Source organism: Phalacrocorax carbo, chromosome 17 (genome assembly GCF_963921805.1).
Source record: "Phalacrocorax carbo chromosome 17, bPhaCar2.1, whole genome shotgun sequence".
In the NCBI taxonomy this organism is placed as follows: domain Eukaryota; kingdom Metazoa; phylum Chordata; class Aves; order Suliformes; family Phalacrocoracidae; genus Phalacrocorax; species Phalacrocorax carbo.
The window spans coordinates 781,633-802,716 of record NC_087529.1 but is presented as its reverse complement, the minus strand read 5'-3'; the positions used below and the strand labels follow the sequence as shown (position 1 = coordinate 802,716).

At 41.0% G+C, this 21,084-nt stretch overlaps 1 protein-coding gene across 1 annotated transcript; it reads right to left on the bottom strand.

The window, feature by feature from the left end:
* Positions 1-2,286: 2,286 nt before the first annotated feature.
* VKORC1L1 (vitamin K epoxide reductase complex subunit 1 like 1) lies at positions 2,287-20,865 on the bottom strand. The gene is made up of 3 exons (XM_064468267.1): positions 20,610-20,865; positions 7,034-7,143; positions 2,287-6,336 (listed from the first exon to the last, which is right to left on the bottom strand). The coding sequence occupies exons 1-3, from the start codon at positions 20,801-20,803 to the stop codon at positions 6,110-6,112; spliced, it is 531 nt and encodes a 176-aa protein (XP_064324337.1). The 5' UTR covers positions 20,804-20,865; the 3' UTR covers positions 2,287-6,109.
* Positions 20,866-21,084: the final 219 nt, after the last annotated feature.

The window sequence follows — 21,084 nt, the reverse complement described above, 5'->3', positions numbered from 1 at the left end:
TTTATGCCTGGCTCAAGTTTTGCATGTCTAATGCAATTTCTAGTCCACCTGAAGTAGTTACTATGATACAAAGCACCTCAGAAACACTGGTTTCCTATGCTTAGCCATGTCGGTAGGCTTCCTGTTTCCAAGTACTAAAATTTATATTCAGAGTTTCTAGGAGCTGAAGTTAGAGGTCCTGACTGAGATATCTATTTATAGCAAACAAAAAACTTACATGACACAATTGAATGTTGACTAACTTAAAAAAATCCAAGTTACTCTCAATGAAGACCACATCCCTCCAATGCAAATGAGGTTTTCCAGTTATACTCCCCTAACAGTTACACTACTCCGATCACAGCAAGTTGTCCACAGGATTACTGAAGAGCACGATTTATACAGCTTCTCTTGCTGGACAGAAGGTAGTGGCTGGCTGAGAAATTCTGAGAGTTCACAGCATTTAGGAAGTGTATGAACCACCACTTCTGTGAGGATACCCAACATACTCCAGTACAGTATGGGATTCATACTACAGCAGCAGGTGGAATATGTTAGATAGGTAGGTACTACATTAACTGAACTTCGCTTAAAACTATTTTAGTCACAGTACCAGAACTGCCGCTATTAGATGCAGTTTTACCTTCCAGCATGGAAGGGCTTCCTTCATATTAAATTGTCACTATGTACTACAGTCATAATAGTCTAGGGGGTAAATTTGATCTAAACCTTTTTGATACTGGCCTGAAGCATTCTGGGGTAGGGCAATGTGTAAATTAATGTGCACACACTACTTCAGACAGTAACGTACTGTAGTAATGTCCTTTTCAGGCTGCACACCAGTCTGGGGGACTCCAAAGGCCAGGCTTTAGACTGTAATAGATTATGCCAATACTCACAGAAGAGCTCAGAACACTTAGCCTGCACCCTTACCGCAGCACCCCAGGGCTGTCCCGAGAGCAGCACCACCCACAGCAGAGCCACAAGATTGGAGGCTGCCTACTGAATTTTGGAAGTTCACACAATTATGTGCTTTCGTTATTCTGATTCACAGAGACTGTGTGAAACTGTTGCTATGACTACTTTTTCCTGCAACTGGTTCTTCTGCTAGTACCTCAAGAAAGTGACCAAAACATCTGTCCATAAAAAGAAAATATTTGCTCTTATGTTGCATGGTGGCCAAATTCTCTTTTCTTTACATGTGATACATCAGAAGCCAACACCAGCTTCCACACTGCCACATGCAGAAGGAGGACATACACGCTTACTGCAGACTTGAAAACAATTTTTCTTGAGTTTTTAAGGGAAAAGAAGAAACATACTGTCACCATTCCTTATGGCTATACTGTGTTAGGTTTACAGACTTTCTACATAACTAAAAACCCAGAAGAAAAATCTATCCACAGTAAAAAGACACTTGCTCAAATGTACTAGGATATAAGAATGAGTATCACATTTAAGCCCACTACCAGTGTTTCAAAGTCATTTCAACTTCTCAATCTCTACACATAATTTTTTAAAATAATTTTTCTTCCCCATTTTAACAGACATGACATAGCAACAGCTGCCACATCAAAATACAGATAAAGATTTGACATTGTTAACGCATTACAAACCAGGGCTCAGATCCCTATGTAACACACAGGGCTTGCTGTTGCAGAAGACAGAGCTATTACTTTCAAATTCAGTCCAACAAAAGAGACACAAAGTTTAACACCCACATACACAGTAAGCACACATTTCAGAGTCTTAGTTCCTGCTTGTTCTTAACAGCTCAGTGCAACTGTAAACCCAAGCTGCCTATATCCAACCCTTCCCCGAAAGTCCTTCCTTCCTACCCACATCCAGGAAAACGTACAGCAGTTTCCAGATACTTTGTGATCATGTTGGAGTGGAGTTAAAACAGACCTACGGAACCAAGGAAAGCAGGAAGTGATAAAAATAACATATTTAGCAGGGTTTTTTGCTTAAAGAACTGTAAACAGTTAAAGCCTCAAGTCAGTGCTGCTCAACCTTTATGCACCTATGCGCGCACAACATTCAGCAAGACGATGAAGCTGCAGGAATTCTATAAACTGGTATCTCTGGGGACTCAAGTGCTTTAACCCTTCTACTGCTAACACACAATGTCTTTGGAAAAAAAAAAATCACAACATAGTACATTTCTAGAAACAGAATTACAGTACTGACTTTAAAAACAGTTTCTAAGGCTCAGACTGAGTCCAAAAAGGCCTCTGATTGGGTTCATTCAAGCTCTTACGTTTGGACTGCATGAATGCAGCGTAAGAATGATTGCAGCAAGACGTCCACAGGTAATTTCTACATTTATTTTTTATACCAAAAAGTTATGTGCAACAAATAGAACTCATACATATTTACATCATTTTACCTGTTAGCAAAATCGTATCCTAAACCTCCAATAGAGAATCTCTCAACCTATATTGATAAAAGAAACATCTGCCCAATTACTGCATTTAAATGGGTGTTTAATTTGGAGTTTAAAGCACTAATAATAAATAGTTGATGGAACACCCTGTACAGAACAAACACCTAGTATTTAGGCCATGCTTAATACAGTTTTATGGTAATACTTTATCTTTTCTGGACCAGTTTTGTCTAGAACATCTTTAAACAACATTGGCAGAACCAAAGCGATTAGGTCTCTCTGACTTTAGCCCATACAAATTAGGAGCATCAAGTGCTGCCTGAAGCACCTCACCAATCTTTTTGAACAATCGACTCTGTACAGCAGAAGACAAATGTGTACTACAGTACGCAGAAATCTCCTAATAAGAGAGATTTATTGTCACTTTAGATATCAAAGGTGGTAGGGAATGTTTTGTTGGCCTTAGTGTTGCCAACGCTTTACAGTAAGAAACTTCCAAGAACATTCATGAGACCTGAATGCTTCGTTGGCCTTAAAAGGAACAAGTACCTTACAGTAAGAGGATTTCAGGAATGTTAAATTCCTAAGCAGGTTTGGGATGAGGTTTTTTTTGCCTTTCCAATCCGCCCCTCCCTGCAGAACTTCCAAGAGCCAGAGAGGTGGGTGAAGAGCCCAAATGCAGAACCACTGTTTGTATATTATGGATTTTTCCCACTCTGTTCAGTTGAGTGTTGAAACCACAACCAGAATCTGTATAATGATGCTGCTCCCCCGTCCCTCTGCCATACCGGGTATTACTAGCTTTTACCCATACTCTTGAATCCTCACGATTTCTCAGAATTTGCCTTTGGATTTGTAAGGGTCAAATTAATATCAACCACATCTGCCACAACATTTGTTTTGGCTGAGGGTGGGCAGGGGGGGCAGCTGCATGAAACACATCTGATTTCCATCATGTTACTAACTGTAACCTGAGCCATTCTACTGGAAGAAATGTGCTGTTTCTATCATTGGGAACAATGAGGAAAGAGTCAAAGAACTGGAAGCAAAGAGGTCCAAATTTCTACTGCTAATATTATTTTGCTCTTTATTCAGGCCAACTGCATTTCTGAAGGACATAAGAGAAAGTAGAAGAATTAGGGCCATTTCTAGCAAATCACTTCCAGTGTAAAGTAACTGCAAGAAAAGCACACAAGACAAGAGAGGTCACAATTAAGGATCAGATTTGCAAGTTCGTGCACAAAGTGTAGCTGCAAATTCTTCCAGAGACCAAATTCAATTTCCATTTGATCCCTACGTGCACACAAACATGGACCGCAGACACAACTGCTGAAAATCTGGCCCTAAACAATTTTACTAACAAACTGAATTAACAGACTACGCCCACACAGACAAGCACAAGACACAGTGAAGTTAGTCAACACCTATACTTTCAGCTGATGGGGCTTTTTTCATTTTTTTTTCGGTGCGCACTACACCCAGAAGTTGGACCAAGTAATCATTGACTATACTTGTCTCCATTGCTGCTTGTTCTGAGATATTAGCGCTGCAACTAACCCTTTCAGGCAGCACATGTTCACCTCTTCCTCGGATGAAAAAGATGCATTCCTGTGAACTACACTAAGGCATCAAAATAAATCTATACAACATTAAACAGTGATATTGCCTCAAGGCTTGTAAGAGAACAAAGTAAAGCCTTGAGGGACCAGTTTAAAGTCATTCACTCCCCTCATATCAAAGTTCAAGGCATTTGAGAAACAGAACTAAACATCAAGACAAGCTTTAACTATACTCTGGTCAATACAAAATGCATTTAATGAATTGTTGTCCAAAACCGTTAGACAAGAGGGACAAGTAATTTAGTGTTACATGCAACAGATGTTACTCATACCACAGAACTCTATACATAAAAGCAGTTTCCACCTACATCCTTGATACAAACCAGAAAATTACTTCAGTAGTAATTTCAATACTATTTTGTGAATTCAATCTAATAATTCTGTTTTCTCTACGGAACACTGCATGTTTCACAGTCAAGTTTATCCTCAGCAACTTAGTGTTTATAATCCACTTAGCCATATAAAGTAAGTGTGTCTCTGACATTCACGATTAAGAAAAAAAGACTAAAACTAATTCTTTAAATAAATGGGTACACAGCTGGAGTTCTTCATATTTAGAAGCTGACAAGGGCAAAAAGCAGCACAGCACCAATTACAGAAAGTAGCTGAACCTATACATTTTGGTGTCACAGAGTCTGAAACACTAGTATTTTACTTTTCTGAACCGCCTCATCAATCTTCTATCACATTAAGTTAACTGAAACAATATTGCTACCACTTCTCAGTCTAAAAACTAAAACAGATCTCTTAATACTCTTCTATACCCAGCGAGTTTGCTGGGAATTTGTTTGTTTGTTCATTTTTAAAGCAAGGACACTTCTGCCTGCCAAGTTCAAAGTATTTGGTTTAAGATTTTAAGCCAGAAGGCACTTTTAACATTCAGGCTTGGAATACTGAGTGCAGAAACAACATTTACAGTTTTGTTCCTTTGTTTAAATCCTCAGTTTAATTTTTTTTCCCAATTAGTTATTAGAAAGAGCAATGATAGCACTATATCACATTTCATTTTCAGGAGCACATTTACTTAGTTATCCCCCTAAACAGGTTGCCCTTCTAAGAGATGTTAGGTATGTCAGGCCTAAAGTTCATTTCTGAGTACAGCACAAACCAAAGATCCTGATGAAGATCAGTTAAGTAACTGCTTCTTCAGTGTTATACTTAATTGCCCCACTCAGTCAGTGGTTTCCACTGCAAATTGCAATTCTATACTGCAGCATTCATATAACATCAAACATTAGTAACACTGGCTGTGTGACCACAGTTTAAAAATGAAACAGCTCTGCATGGAAATTAAGTCCTTTCAAAGAACACTCTTTGATACATCAAGCCCCAATCTATATAATATCCCGGTGGCAGCTTTCTATTGACCACACTGAACTATTTTCATTCTGTACAGAAATTAATGAAGTTGTAGTTTAATGAGCATACTTCAGGTTTCAGCTTTAACTCCATTTTCTTTACTGGAGACAAAAAAAATTGGAACAAAACCCAACCATCATTCTTGTGAAAGCACTAGCAGTGAGTGCAGCAACACGGTGTTCTCTATAGAGGTCACGTCTTCCATCGTGTCAGCCGATTATTAGCTGAACTCTGACAGCTCCTAGGCTAACAAAACCAATTGTACAGCGAGTTCTCCAGGGATGAAACCAATACTTCTAATTTTATTTACAGTATAAGTCCTAGTCAAATCTAAGTCCATCAGCTAAAAAAAAAGTAGTAATACACATACTGTAAACATGGCAACATTAAATATGGTAATGCTAGTCTAGAATATTTAATGTTATAATCACATCTTGTTATACCTGAATTTATATACAGGGTATTTTATAGCAAGTGTTACCCACTTCACAAGTGGAGTGGGAAGAGAGTCTAGTTTTTGCTGTGGCTAGAACTCCTTCAAAGTAAAGTTAAAGCTTGTCTTGGATTGTATTAGAGCTTTCTTTCATAACCACATTTAAATTGAAGATTAGCACAAAAAATTATCTAGGGCGCCTTCAACTTTATAATTAAAAATTCAGTTATGATTCTCAGGGAAAGTGTCTGATATGGAGAATAAAAAATTACTGCAAAATAAACTTAATGGAAGTTGGGTCTTCAGACTGTCAGTCAAAAGTTCAAACAGGCATTATTCCTGTTTGGGTTGGAGTTGCCGTTTCCACGCCTCGTTCAAATAAACTAGTCGTTTGTAGTTGATGATAAAGAGAATGAAGTTCAGCAAATATGTGATGACGCAGACAATGCAAAATTCCTTCAGCACGAAGTACAGAATGTATGCCAAGTACAAAGACCCTACTACAGACACTATGGAGGATGTCATGAGGATTAGAGCTGCTACTGCACTTGCTGTCATACCTGCAACGAGAGAGAGAAAGTTACTACCGCTGCTCTCATTCCCCCCCTTCCACACAAAGCAAAAAGCCTAAGCACTCTGATTCAAACTGAAGGCTACTCAGCAAGTTTGTATTACATAAAAGTCTGTTTAAAATACCACGAGTTCAAGATGGCTGACAAATCACTACTTGGAGGGGAGCTTCTAGGTTCTGTACGACAGTCCTTTGATAAGAAGCCTGTGTAGTGTTTACCATCTTCTGTATTCCTGAGTTACGGGAAAGTTACAGGTTGGTCAGGTTATGTCTATCAATATTAATAGCTTTATAGCAGACCATACAGTTACAAAGAAATATGCATGCATTACACTTCATGCACCTTTTTTGCCTGCCATCTCTTACTCCTGCAAAACAAACTCCATTTTCATTTCCTCTCTTTTAGCAATCCAATGCTAAATATATTTAAGTGAAAACATCAGTGCAGCAACTGTCTCGACCATATTATTAATAGCAAAGCAGGAGAAAATGCAGTTGCCCTGTTATCAGTTGGGTTTTTAAGCCCTTTGGACAGATACATCATTAGACTGGTGCTAAGAAAAAAAAAAAGATAAGTCACATGCATTTAGCTGGTCTCTTGCAGATTGTGCAATGTATAATGGACTCCTCTTTCATCACCACAGACCTGTTATATACTTTAGGCTCTAAACTGAATTAATACTTACCAAGCAGCATTTGTAGTATATAAAAGGCGAGTCCAAAAACACTGTTTGACTGATTTATTGCACTGTCCTTTCCAAAGATGGAACCCAACAGACCAAATCCTCGACCCCATCTGTAAAACAGTTAAACTAATTAACTTGTATTTGGGCACCTATTGCTTTACATCAGTGTTTTCAATTTGTCCCTGTTGGGGGGGGGGGGGGGGGGGGGGGGGGGGCGGAAAGAGAGAGAGAGACACACACATATTCTGACATGACCTCTGCAGTGCTATATGAAGTTCAGGTTATCTTGGAAAAACCAGGCAGCTTGCAACAGGGAGTACACTAGGTATAACTTTATCCCACACATTGCTGATTCTGGTGTGTCAAGTAACTTTAAACTATGAAGTTCACACAGTTACAGCTTCACCAAATACCATGTCTACTTGTAAGGTTGTAGTTTAAAGCTCTCTTGTCAAATAAACAATTCCTTCCTCCAGTGATAGCTTTAGCAGTTCTCTCCACCACAGTAAGTTGGACGCACGCTTACTATACAGCTGAGGGAAAATGGTGCAGCTCAGTAACTAATTGTTACCAGCTCTGCCAGCACCTACCTCGCTGGCATCAGAACAAGCAAATTGGAACATATGTTTGCACCTCAGCTGCTCCTGATCAGTCTAACACCTTAGAAGGAACCCAAATCTGTCAAGAAGACAAGCTGGGGATGGTACCATAACAAGATTCACAGACCCCATTTGTTAGAGCCCTTGCACAGTGTGACATTTTGAACTAGCACCTTAACTACAAAGTGACTTTCAACTTTTTAGTGATAAGGTAGAAAGCTGCACAAGCCCTACAAAACTGCTGCTGCAATGAGGGGGATAAAAGATTAAATTAGCAAGTGTATTTGTGCTAGAAACCATTAATTTGACGCCTTAAGGCAGATCACACCATTATTTGTAAAAGCAAAGTGAGGAGCGTATTTATTAGTGTCACTTGAAAATATGAAAAGAAGTTAACAGTACTTCAATTTAATTCACTTACAAGAGAAACTGGAATATCTGCCAGCATGTCTTTGCAGCATCAAGTCAAGTACTACATAAATGTAAGGCTATGTTCATACTATCAGGTTAACTGTCACATAACTACATTAAAAAAGCGCAATTCCTCACTGCTGTTGCAGCAGAAAATGCTAGCATGCTACATTTATCCCAACAGACATGCAGTTTCCAAATAGCTTGTTGTACTAGAGGCAATCGTTCTACTCAACCAAGACACAGCATAGATTTGCTCTCTGCACGCTACAGGAACATTGCTGATTCACTGGTCTCAGATGCATGGTGAAGTGTAAGACTACTGGCACATTACAAGCACTTTCCTCACATGAGAAAGGTACCACGATAAGTACAATTTAATACCATCTCCAAGACGTTTCACAGCCAGTTGTGCAGTATTTTCAAAACACAATCAAATTAATAATTCTAATTCAAACTTAGTAACTGCAGTTAACTATTATACCCAAGTCTTGTGCTCTCCTCCCCAAGATACTGAGCAGAGAATTAGGTACCAATTCCTAGAAAGCATGTTTACAGCATAAACAGTAAAAAAAGACCCCAACATATTTCCAACTACTTTGTCTCAGATCTTGTAAATGATTGAAGTGAAACTTATGTGCAGACATAAAGCTTCAAGCCAGCACAGAAAAGACTGACACTTGCTTTACCACCGTGATGATGCCTCACATCCCAGAGCCACAAGTCGTTAGAAAGACCTAAGTTAACTGCTGGGAGGAGCAGTGCAATGCTTCCTCGCTCCCTGCAGTTATCCCACTGCAAGCCTGGGATTCTGCAAACCATGGGGAACAAGCGTGGTTACACATGCTCCTGCAGTATATGAAGGCCAGCAGTCCCAATTAGCATACGGTACAGTTTGTGGGAGAAGTAGCATCAAGGATGGATGGCAAGATTCAGAAAAGCACCTGTAGAGATATGAGTGCAGCACCTCACAGCTAAGGGAGCCATGCTTCCAAGAGGGAGGGATTTAAAAAAAAAAAAAACAACAAACACACACCATGCAAAATACATAAGCAAACATTATAAAGAAACACTGCAAGTTCCAAAGAATCTCAGCTATTATAAGACTTTGCTCCCACACATTGAAAGTTAACTGTTTATTTTTTAACCTTACTTTGATAAGGTAATCACAGCACATGTAACAATTGGCTCATCTTGTCCAGCTACCAAATGCAATATTAAAGAGCCAGACAAATATATTAAAGGTATAATCATTTTCCATTTAATAGTCTGCTTCAGCTTACTATCCATAGGTGCAACTTATTGTTCTAGTCTCCAAGTGAGAATTCTTTGTAGGGTGACATTAAACTCTATTTTAACACACACAGGCTTTCCTTACTGAGAGACTAAATGGCAAAACTCAAAGCATGCCTAAACCCGTGGTTCAACATTAGCCTAGCTCCAAGTAACTGCAGGATGCTGAACTCCTGCCCTAACTGTATGCTCTCACTTCTGATGCTCATGAGATCCTGTTGTGTTTGAGAGCAAACTCAAGCTTAAAACATCAGAAACTTTAGGCTACAGAATCTGACCCTGCAGTTCTGCAAGTGAATAAAATGTTGTTAATGGAAAGATAAGGAGTTCAAGCCCTTCCTAAAAAGCAGTGTCCCCAAGCGATCTGTTCATAGCTGCAAGAAGGTCACAGCATGGTGAAAGCTTTTTCCACATGCAATAGTTTATTAAGTATCTTGTTGGCCTTGTAGCAGCTTTAAGGGCACCAAGTATTAAATTTCAGTCCATGGAGTACAGCTCTAATCTTGGATCTTATTCCACACTCTTCAAGACAGCTAAGAAGCCTGTGGTTTAAGACAAAGCACTTTTTCCAGCCTTATAAGGTTTGAGGTAGGAGAAAATTTTCTGCATCAAACTGAAAAGCAAAATATTTAGACGTTGTATATTTCTATTTCCATCTAATTTCTCTACCGAAGAGGCTAAATCATCTCCTAATTCTGTCAAGGAGGTCCCAAAACCCACTGAAATGCACAATGAACCAAATACTTTTGCAAGCAATTGGAAGATGACGACTTGAGTATGATAATCTTCCTTTTCACACCAAAATCACACCTGAGTTATGATATCTTTGAAAGTCTAAAAACATATGGCAAACAAATAGCAAAGAGATTGCAGTCCTAACAGTAGAACAAGCCTCAGTAAATAAAACATTGGTAAAAAGGACTATAAACTTCTCAGAAGTTCTTCACTGACCTTGCCTTTCTTATAAAGAATAAAACTTAAAAGAACTATTGTTAACTCAGAGCATTCTGTATCCCAAAAATTGGTAAATAAAATTTACTGCACTAATTAAAGAGTTACTTGCACAGTAAGATACAAGCATAGTCCAACATCACCACCTCTTTCCTGGTAGACTTGTGGCTCCCCATCCCTGAAACAGCCAAGTGTTCTGTTGTGCAAATCATGCTGAAGTCACCCCGTGTGATTCAGATCGCTGACAAACACATGTGGCAAGCCTACTTTTGCCACACCCGAGTCACTCCTACTAAAAAAATAAAAAAGGCAGTCTGAACTAGCTTCAAGGAAGTTTTAAAATAAAACTTTAAGTCACCTTCCTGCATGTTTCAAGTAACTAAAATTCCCTCTCTGTTCAAGATGACAGCCTGCTTCACTTCTCATTTGCAGGTACAACTTTGCATGTCTTTAAAAAAAGGTTTCAGAATAGAGATTCAAGAAATCCAAGACAAAGTGTTCAGAAATGTACATGTAGTTTCCCAGCATCTACAACTGAATACTCCGTGATTTTTAGTCCAACGTGCATTTCCTTTTATCAAAAGGAGGTCTTGAAAATTATCATCCACTCTCTAAACAGCATCCCTTTTGGTTTGTGGTATTTAAGAAAGCTCAGAAGTGTTGCATTTTTAGAAGTTTAAAGCAGTATTTGCATGCTCTTGACACTTCTTCACAGGAAGACAAGAACCGAGGTAATTTTGATCCACAAGTGACACATCCAGTAAAATCTTATCCTGTTAAATCCTTAGCTCTTTTGCACAATTATGAACACCCTCTGTGTTCCAGAACAGCATATCATGGGAGTACACTTTAAAGATTTAACCATAATTTAGCAAAGACAATACCACTGGCAGAAAGGCAAGAGAACCTCATGCAGTACACTACTATCTCACTCATTTTAAAGGACAAGTAAACAACCTCCACATTTAACAAGTTAACAGCTGTAAGAGTTATCAGTATTAGCTCAAAAAGTAACAACTGAGTTCCAAGCCTGCCAAACACAAAAAGTCAAACAAACAAAAAGTATATATTTAGCCAGGAGTCAGATTATTATCTCATCCACTCTCTGTAAGAAATACTATACTGCTTTTTACAGTCAAGCACCCTAATTCTGACAGTTACCTGCAGGAGATGGTTTTAAGGGCTTTTGCAAAGAGATCATTCCCAAAGCTGCTCTCCTTGACCTCAGTCATCATGAAGTTAAGAATCAGCTTAAAAAACTTCTGAATGGCGGTTTCACCTGCATCAACATGCTCAGTAGCCTACCTTGAAGGCTTCCTAAACGTACCTAGACGCTTTCTGAACACATACTTTTGTCCTCCACAACATCCCCTGGTAATGAATTCCAGAATCACATCACCTCATTTTCACTTCGCAAACCTTAGTTCTCATGTCAAGAAAAGAACTAACTACTGTATATTCATTTTAACATTAAAACATAGGCCCACTGTTAAACAGAAAAGGAGAGTCATCACCAATGATGCTGAAAAGGCAGAGATCCTGAACACCTTCTTCACCTCTGTCTTTACCAACACTGTCGGGTCCCAGGCTTTGGGAACGAAATTCCCAGTTGATCCAAACACCGACCCACCATCAGTGAAGGAAGAGTTAGCACGTGAACTACTACAGGAGCTTGACCCCTACAAATTGATGGGCCCTGACACCATCCACCCAAGGGTGTTGAGAGCGCTGGCTGACATCATTGCAAGGCCACTCTCCATAATCTTAGAGAGGTCGTGGAGAACGGGGGATGTACCAGAGCACTGGAGGAAGGCAAATGTTACCCCTATTTACAAGAAAGGCTTGAGGGAGGATCCAGGTAACGATAGGCCCATCAGCCTTACTTCAATCCCTGGGAAAGTTATGGAACGAATCCTCCTGGGGCCATCACAAGGCAAATGAAGCACATGATTGGGAAAAGCCAACATGGCTTCACTAAAGGCAGATCGTGCTTGACTAACCTGGTAGCCTTCTATGACAAAGTGACTAGCCTGGTTGACATGGGGCAGGCGGTGGACATTCTGTACCTGGACTTCTCCAAGACCTTTGATACGGTCCCCCACCATCTCCTCCTGGAGAAGTTAATGCGTTATGGCCCAGACAAGTGGTCTGTGCAGTAGGTGGGGAACTGGCTGACAGGCTGCACCCAAAGGGTGGTGGTAAACAGTTCCTTTTCCAAGTGGCAACCTGTCACTAGTGGAGTCCCCCAGGGATCAATATTGGGCCCAATGTTATTCAATATCTTTATAAGTGATCTGGATAACAGGATCAAGTGTAGCCTGATGAAGTTTGCTAATGACACCAAGTTGAGTGGGGAATAGACACTCCAGAAGGGAGAGCTGCTCTGCAGGAAGATCTGGATAGGCTGGAAGAATGGACCAGCAAGAACCGTATGAAGTTCAACAAGGAAAAGTGTAAGATCATGCACCTGGGAAAACATAATCCAGGAGTGCAGCACAGCCTGGGATCCACCTGGCTGGAGAGCATCTCTGTGGAAAGGGACCTGGGGTTCCTGGTGGACAGAAAGCTCAACATGAGCGAACAGTGGCTGCTGCGGCCAAGAAGGCCACAGGATGCTGCGTTGTGTCAAAAAGGGCATCGCCAGCAGAGAGAAAGAAGTCATCATCCCGCTCTACTTAGCGCTTGTCAGGCCACACCTGGAATACTGTGTGCAGTTCTGGTCCCCGCTGTACAAAAAGGATGTGGCCAGGCTGGAAGGGGTCCAGGGAAGGGCCACCAAGATGACCAGAGGACTGGGAAGCTGCCATACAAGGATAGCCTGGGAGAGCTGGGTTTGTTCAGCCTTGAGAAAAGGAGGCTCAGAGGGGATCTCATCCCCATGTACCAGTACTTAAGGGGCAGCTACAAAGAAGATGAAGACTCCCCTTTTACACGGAGTTCCATGGAGACGGACAAGGGGGGATGGACACAAGTTGCTCTTGGGGAGATTCTGACTGGACACCAGAGGAAAATTCTTCACAGTGACGGCAGTCACCACTGGAATAATGTCCCCAGGGAAGGGGTTGACTCGGCCATGTTGGACACCTTCAAGAGTTGTCTGGACAGGGTGCTGGGCCATCTTGTCTAGACTATGCTCTTCCTAGAAAGGTTGGGCTAGATGATCCCTGAGGTCCCTTCCAACCTGTGATTCTGTGGAAATAACCATACCAGATCAGGTCAAGTCCAGCTAGCTTCAGTACCATGCCTCTGACATCAGCAAGTAGCAGATGCCCTGAACAAAGCACACATATCATGCTTCCCAGTTTACATTATAGTCGCCTAAATGTCTAGTTGAAAATGCTATCAAATCCTTCAGGAGACCAGATTATTAAATGGCATATATGATTCAAAATCTGAGAACGCCCTGTGTTTGCGCAGCAGCAGGTTTTCCAACGTATTTCTCTCTCTCAATTTTTAGGTTCGTTGCAATGAAAAGGGTAAACAACAGTAATAAAGATTATATTTTCAGAGAACTCTAAGTAAAGAACTTAAGTTCTGTTTTCTGAGTAGCAGTAGCTTGAAGCCCCTCATTTCAGGATTATTGTTCATCCCATAAGCAGTATTTTGTTATCAACAGCGAGCACCTTTTACCACTTTGCAACCCCGAGGAAACAATACATATTTTCTACAAAAAGCCTACACTTGACAAGTGATGTGCACATTTCCTTAAGTGTCATCTGACTTCTGAGATAAGTTAGAGTACAGAATGAAAGTTCTCAGGAGGGGAGTAAAGCTGGCCTATGCTCCCACATCGCCTTCAGCGAAAACCTCATGTGAAAAAAGGTCAAAGGATCTGGACCATGTTAATACTTCGCAGTGCTATGAAACTTTGATTGCAGCTTCTTTACAGCTTCACTAGAGGATTTTGGATTAAACCTAGTTCATGGTTACAAGGTCACTTAGGCCACTCTAACAGTTTTAATGAATTAAGTAAAAGCCTTCAATTAGAAACCACAAGAAAGAAAGGAGGTTAAAAATCCCCATTTGCAGGTTTGCCAAGAGTGCTCAAAGTTTCTGATTCACTTAATTTCATTTTTAAATCTATTAGCAGTATTTACCACAAACGAGATTTTTTTTTCTAGATATCCTCCAGCTCTACCTCAGAAACAGTCTGAAAAAATCTCAGTGTCTCGATCAGCAAAATCTCAAGCAGACAGTGGTTAATGATTTTATTGCAGTCTTTACAGAAGCACTGGTTATTCAAGTCATAAGCCAACAGCATTGTATTCCTTCTACATAATCTCTTCTATTAAGCTATCATAAATGAAGTCTGAATTTGAACTACAGGCACTTTGTGAAATTTACTTTGCATCAGGCAAAATAATTTTCAGCCCCACTGCAAATTCCAGTCAGGCTAGAAACAGTATATTTATAAAAAGCAAAAATAACACGTTTGAGATCAGATTGCTCCAAGATTGAAAAAAGTAAACCTCATGTAGCTAGGGTGCCGCTGTATTTTATAAAATACGTGTCTCAGCCACTACATATTATATCAGTTTGAAGTAGTAAGTCATTGGTTTTCCATTAAAAGGACAAGGCAAAAATCACTTGAACAATCAGCTTCTGCTGCTTTGCGAACAACTTGCTTTAGAACTAACGAAGCTGTGTTCCTGAAACCCCTTCCTTCCTGAGCACACAGAATAACCAGATCCCTCCCAGCTCACACCCTGCAGCCTCTGCACCCTGCCTCCCCAATCAAGTCCGTTCTCTATCAGCTCTGTCCAAGTCCTGTTTGCACATGTGCTGCCTGCCTGGCTAGCACAGCAAATGGGACAGATAACCTTAGCTCACGCAGCAGGTTTTTTTTTTCGCCTTCAGCAGAGGTATTACTTTGAGTCCCTCTCCCCTCCCCTTTCGCACTGAATCTGTTTCTATAAAACTTTAGTAACTTGTATCCTTTGTTAAATTTTGCTTTAAAAAAAAGAAATTGTTTTTAAAATTAATACACAACACAAAGGCAAAATCTTCTCAGAAACCAGGCTAGAAAACCAGGATAATACAACCTTTCTTAGCCTCAAGTTGTTTGCATTTTTTGGCTTAGTATCCTTAACTGTAAAATTTGTGTCACTCGTCTAGCTACAGCTATGCCAATTCACCATCATCTTGAACCTGCAGCACTCCAAATCCTGCTGAAGCAAAGTGCTTGACACACTAGATGGATTCTCTCTACACTGATTTCCCCCTGCCCAATCAACAAACCAGAGGTCTTCAGACCTTCCCTCAGACAGCAAAAACAATGAATCCCTGCTACAGAGTAACTGAAAAAGCACCATTACACCTGCTATCTCACCATTTGCAGACCTCAGAAGTAAACAACAACCAACTTTAAATCACAGGATAGATTTTTATCTCGGTCTCAGGAGATCACATTTTTATGTAAACTATTTTGGTAGCCTAAGAACCCTGAACACAATTCCTGTTGGATGACCACCATCTGCTCCATGTACTGCCTTTCAGTAGTTTAATCAAGCTTCTATCTTTTTCTATACAGAATTAAAGATGCCTAACGAAAACAATATCTTGGCTCAGGTTAGAGAAATTACTGACTAGCAAAGACTTACAAAACCAGTAACATTTCAAAAGGCAAATTAGCATCATTTACCTATGCTGGTTCACAAGAAGGGCCTAAACAAGCTTCCCCTTTTATACTACCTGCATAAAGTTACATTTACCATTTCTCACCTTACATCAGTCACTAACAATTGCAGCTGTCAACCTCAAACATATCTGAATGCTTGCTTACAGCAATAAAAAAAATGCTGGGGCATCAGGAACTTACCAGTAATATGAAAGATAACTGCTATATAACGTTCTTAACCTGGAATCAAGCAAACTTGACAGACATCAAACTTACAGGAACTGCCCCACAACAGAACTGAATGGGAACCTGCAATATAAACATCAGGTTAGGGAGGAGGTCAGAAGAGTTTTCTTCCATGTCCCATTTCCTTAGATAATGGGGTTGTTCTTGTCACCTTGATCTCTGTTACAGTCTGCACTCTATAAAGATGCACCAGAACAATAGCTCTGGCAAGGTGTGCTTCACTGAAAAAACAGCACTGGTCAAAGTTTCAGCTGCAGTATCTTATAGCATAACTGCATGCCCTCTCTGCAGAGGAATAAGCTCTACACCAGCATAATTATACTCACACAGCATAGCATTGAAGTGCTATGTCATAAGACTAAGAAATTCAAACGTAACATTTTCTAATGTTAGGTCTAGGTCTAAATTCACTGTTTAAATTATTTATGAAGGTGAGAACAGTACAATAATACTACAGTTGTCACAGGCCATGCTTGGCAAATCCAGTAAAACAACTGTATGTCTGCTGTGATCTGTCCACAACACATGCAAAATTTTACAGATTTAAATTTTCAAGAACTACCAGATGATAATTTTGGTGCACTCACTATAAGACATAAGGCAGACATGCATATTAGACGTTTTCAGAATAGGCATTTCAGAGTGGCCCAAATACAAGATGACAATCCAAGACCTCGCACATTAGCATAAAGCTCAGAACAGGGAATCCCTAAATCAAATTATATCCAGATGAACACAGATACTTAAAATCCTACTTTGACTCTAGAACTTCTTCAGTAAGTCAACTAAAGATGTTAACCTAGATCAATATTGACTATTTCCAAACCTCTTCACTTAGGAAGCTGGCCAAAAGCTACAAATATTGCTCAAGATATACAGTGACATGTGCCCTTTGGTCATTCATGCCAGCTATCTTAAGCCTGTATTAAAGTTGTTACTGCATTAGTACTTGCCAGGCTACAAAACTTCCTTCAGAAAAAAACCATCCACTAATCTGCTCTGCAGAAACCCTAAATTAATCAAGACAGCAGAAACATATTAGAAGACCCAAAAGTCTCTCAGGACACACAAAAGAACAAAGCAAAAAGTAGTAATGCAAAGACACAGAGCTTAAAGTGTCGCATTTTATTTCAAGCCACATCACTATCCACATTACTTGAAATTTGTCTATCGGTTTAATTCCCGCTGTGAAACTACTGTAACAGCAAAACAAAAATATTTTTCAGGAACTGCTATTAGCCAGTTTCATTACAAATAAAGCCATTCTTGCTACTTAATTGTTCTCAAATATAAGACAGCAATTCACTTAAAATATCTACAGTAATTGCCAAATTTAAGTATTTCCCTATTACCTTCCCTTGTTATACAGACCTTAGTTGTTTTTCTTTTTAAATTATTTCATAAACTTTCCCCATGATAGAAGCTTGAAATCTGCTGACCATTAGTATTTTGAATAAAGGATACTAGGAAGGTATCTTTCCAGCATAATAATCTGGGTGAGTCAGTCTCTGATACAAGATTTTCCATGCTCCTCCCTCTGCATGCTGCTAATCTTTACAACATTTCTCATTGTTGTGCCAATACCGGATTTGGCTTAAAAACAAGACTTGGAAATAGTAACAGCTTATTAGTGAAAAAATCCCTCCCCAAAAACCAGAACTTAGTTCCAAAGTAACTCAGCTCAGAGAAGAATACACTATTTTTTTCTAATTCTTCTATACAATTAAAATTAATCCCAACACCGTGATGTGCTTTTCAAAGTTCAGTCCACTGCTAGAATCAACACTTGAAATGTTAAGATTGTTACATTCCAAGTTCCATTAGTAAATAGTCACACAACCAAATGAACCCTCTAGAAGCCAGTAAAAGCCACAAATTACAAGTTCGTCACCCATTTAACTCTGTAGAGTTAACTCTGCTAATCAGCTAATATAAGTTGTGCGTGTCAGTGTCCTAGCACAATGAGAACAGAAACAGTTGAAAATTAAGTCTACGTTACATGTGAAAATGCTGGAACACCGTATTTGAAACTCTGCTCTCTTAGTGAAATCTAAATAGTAGTTAAGAGTTCCTTTTAGAAATCAAGTTTCAGAGAAACTGGTAATGTGGCAGTAACAAGGAATATTCAGCTGGAGAGAGGGAGAGAGGAGACTTGATGGATAGGGAGCTGTGGGAACATAGAAAACAACATTCATTTCTTTGCACATTATTCTTACTTCAAAGTTTAATAGCTTGCTCTCTTGTCTTAGTTTTAAAGCAATACTCCTTTTTTGCCTGTGTCCTGTACAGCACTGAAAGTACATTCCTCTCCAAATATGGCTTGGCTGAACAGAACTTGCACGCTCCTTTTCCACAAACTCCTTTTACCACCTGCTCTAATTATCATGAGCTATCCTGACATTTGCCATACTTCAGTCTTTAAGCATGTTTCTCCTAGCAACTGCTACTGAGATTTTATTTTATTTTACCCTTAACTGTTCATATTATTACATAGAATTCCTGCAAAGTATTTACAGATCTTACTGTGGCACACTCAACATTTCAGCTACAGCATTACTAACAAACACTATAATTACCAAGCATTATTCCATAATTAGAAATACCTAAATGTATAGTTGGAATTATTCTATTTCTTCACAGCATTTAGTAAACATACATTAAAACTGTTACTTCAAATTCCCTGTCTCAATAGCAGCATTTGCAATAACAATAAAAAGCTAATGAAAGACCAATTCTGTACAAGAGTAGACTACTACAGAGGCTACTTAGGTGGTTAAATCCCTGTTATTTTCTTTCTACCTCTGTAGGCGTGGTAAATTTTAGATTACTGACAATCCTCATGTGTTTTAATCTTGGTAGCCTATAAATAATTTATAAGTTTAAGTTATCTGTCAAGCTTGTTGAAGTCTTCCCGTTTAGATTGAAACTTCTCATTTCAGGACCCTTCTCTATTAGAGACACGAACAAGCACCTTCACAAACTGTCATTGACAGACGAACAAGCAGAATTAAAGCCTCACTCAATCACAAGAGCCTCCTTTCAGACATCTGTAGATACAGATCTCCTTGTAACATATCACAATTCCACTCCTGTCACCACAAAAGTGGTTTTAAGAATAAGAGTTCCCTGTATGTTTTGCATAAACAATTTAATCAGCTTCCACCTTTACAAAGTACAGCCATATTCTCCCTCATTGGCTTGTTATGACAATACAGCAAGTACCTTTCTAAAAACTGTGACAGCTTTTATGCAGCTTACACTGAGAGGAGGGAAGAAAAATCTCTCAAGTACTCATGCAGCTGAAGGTGCTAACATGGTAGTAACAAAATTCTTATTAAAAAGATGGAAGTATTTAATAAATACATTTGCTGAAGAGCCCAAACCCTCCCCTTACCAGCTCCTTACCAGTGGATACTTTTGTGCATGTCTTCACATGCTTATATAAACACACACACACATATATGCACAGAGCCAATTAGAGGTTGCTGACAAATCATCTTCTTTCTTCAGCTGAAATACTGGAGAATATGCTTTAGGAGAGTTTCTTAGCTAAATTACATCTGAAAGTATTTCCTGTAGCATCTTTATACTGATAGCATTTTTATCTATACAGCAGGTTAAGTCTTTTCATTATTGTAATTCAATCAACTAGCTACTGGACAACAAGCCAGGCTAGCAACATATTCAAATTTACGCCTCGACTCTCTTAACAGAAATAAAAGCCATTGGCCTTTAGAAAACAATTGCTAAAGTAACTACTGACAGGAAACCTGTAAAATAAATCAAGATTTGGACTGGGCTTTTACTACTGAGGCACACAAGTCTCCCTCAAATTAAGTACTTCCTCTGTATCACGATGACAATCTTCTATGCTGCCAGGTAACGTTATAATGAAAAAGCAATTCAGACGCTTCTGTTAAAACCAGCCAAAGCCAACCATCTACAATTGCACATGTTTATGTTGGCCTCAACCACTAGTCACACCTACAACATTTTACTCTAATGTACATTTACCACGAAAATGCCTGTCACTCTAATTGCCATTGATGACAACACTGAAGTTGTGGGTGCCTCACCCTCCTGCCTGTACTGATCCCAAACAAAAGGCGTCCCACACCAGCCCTCCAGCGAAGGGGCTGCCTAAACCGGGAGCCACGACACCCCTCTCCTGGGCCTGCCCGCCCTGTGGCCCCCAGCACAGTCCCAGCTGCCCAGAGCCCTCCGCGCCTCCAGCAAGCCCTCCCCGGGACGAGCCCCGGCCCGCAGCCGCAGGCTCGTGCCCCCCGCCCCCCCAAAGAGCCGGGCCGGGCCCCCAGCAGTCCCCGCCTCAGCCTCCACGGCGCCCGAGGCAGCGCTCCGGGACCCGGCCCCGCCACTCTCCGTGACCCCAGCCTCTTCTCCCCGCGGCGGCCTGAGGCTGCGGCGGCGGCGACGGCGACGGGTCCCACCCCCGCCTCACCTGGAGGTGATGGCGGCGGAGCAGCGGACCCGCTCGCTGAGGTCGCACAGGGCCTGGTAGTGAAGGTCGCGGCCCTTCTCCCGCTCCAGATGGCAGGCGTAGAGGGAGAGCAGGATGCCGGCGGCGCACACCGCGGAGCGGGCCACCCGCTCCCAGCGCGGCACCGACACTCGCAGCAGGACGGGCGCCGCCATCTTACCCCCTCCCTCCGCCTCAGCCCGCGACGCGCGCCCGGCGCCGGCGAGCGGCGCACGCGCGCCCACACCCCATTGGCTCGCTGGGCGGGCGCGCCCGTCCCGCCCCGCCCCGACGACCGCGCCGGACGTGGCGCTCCGCAACGACGTCACGTCAGTCCGGGGCGGGGGAGGGCGGGCGTGGCGCGGCCGGTGGGTACGGCGCCGCCTGGCGGCCACCAGCAGGCACTGCAGGGCGCCCGGCCCGCCGCCCCGCCCCCGATTTCGGCAGGAAAAGCAGT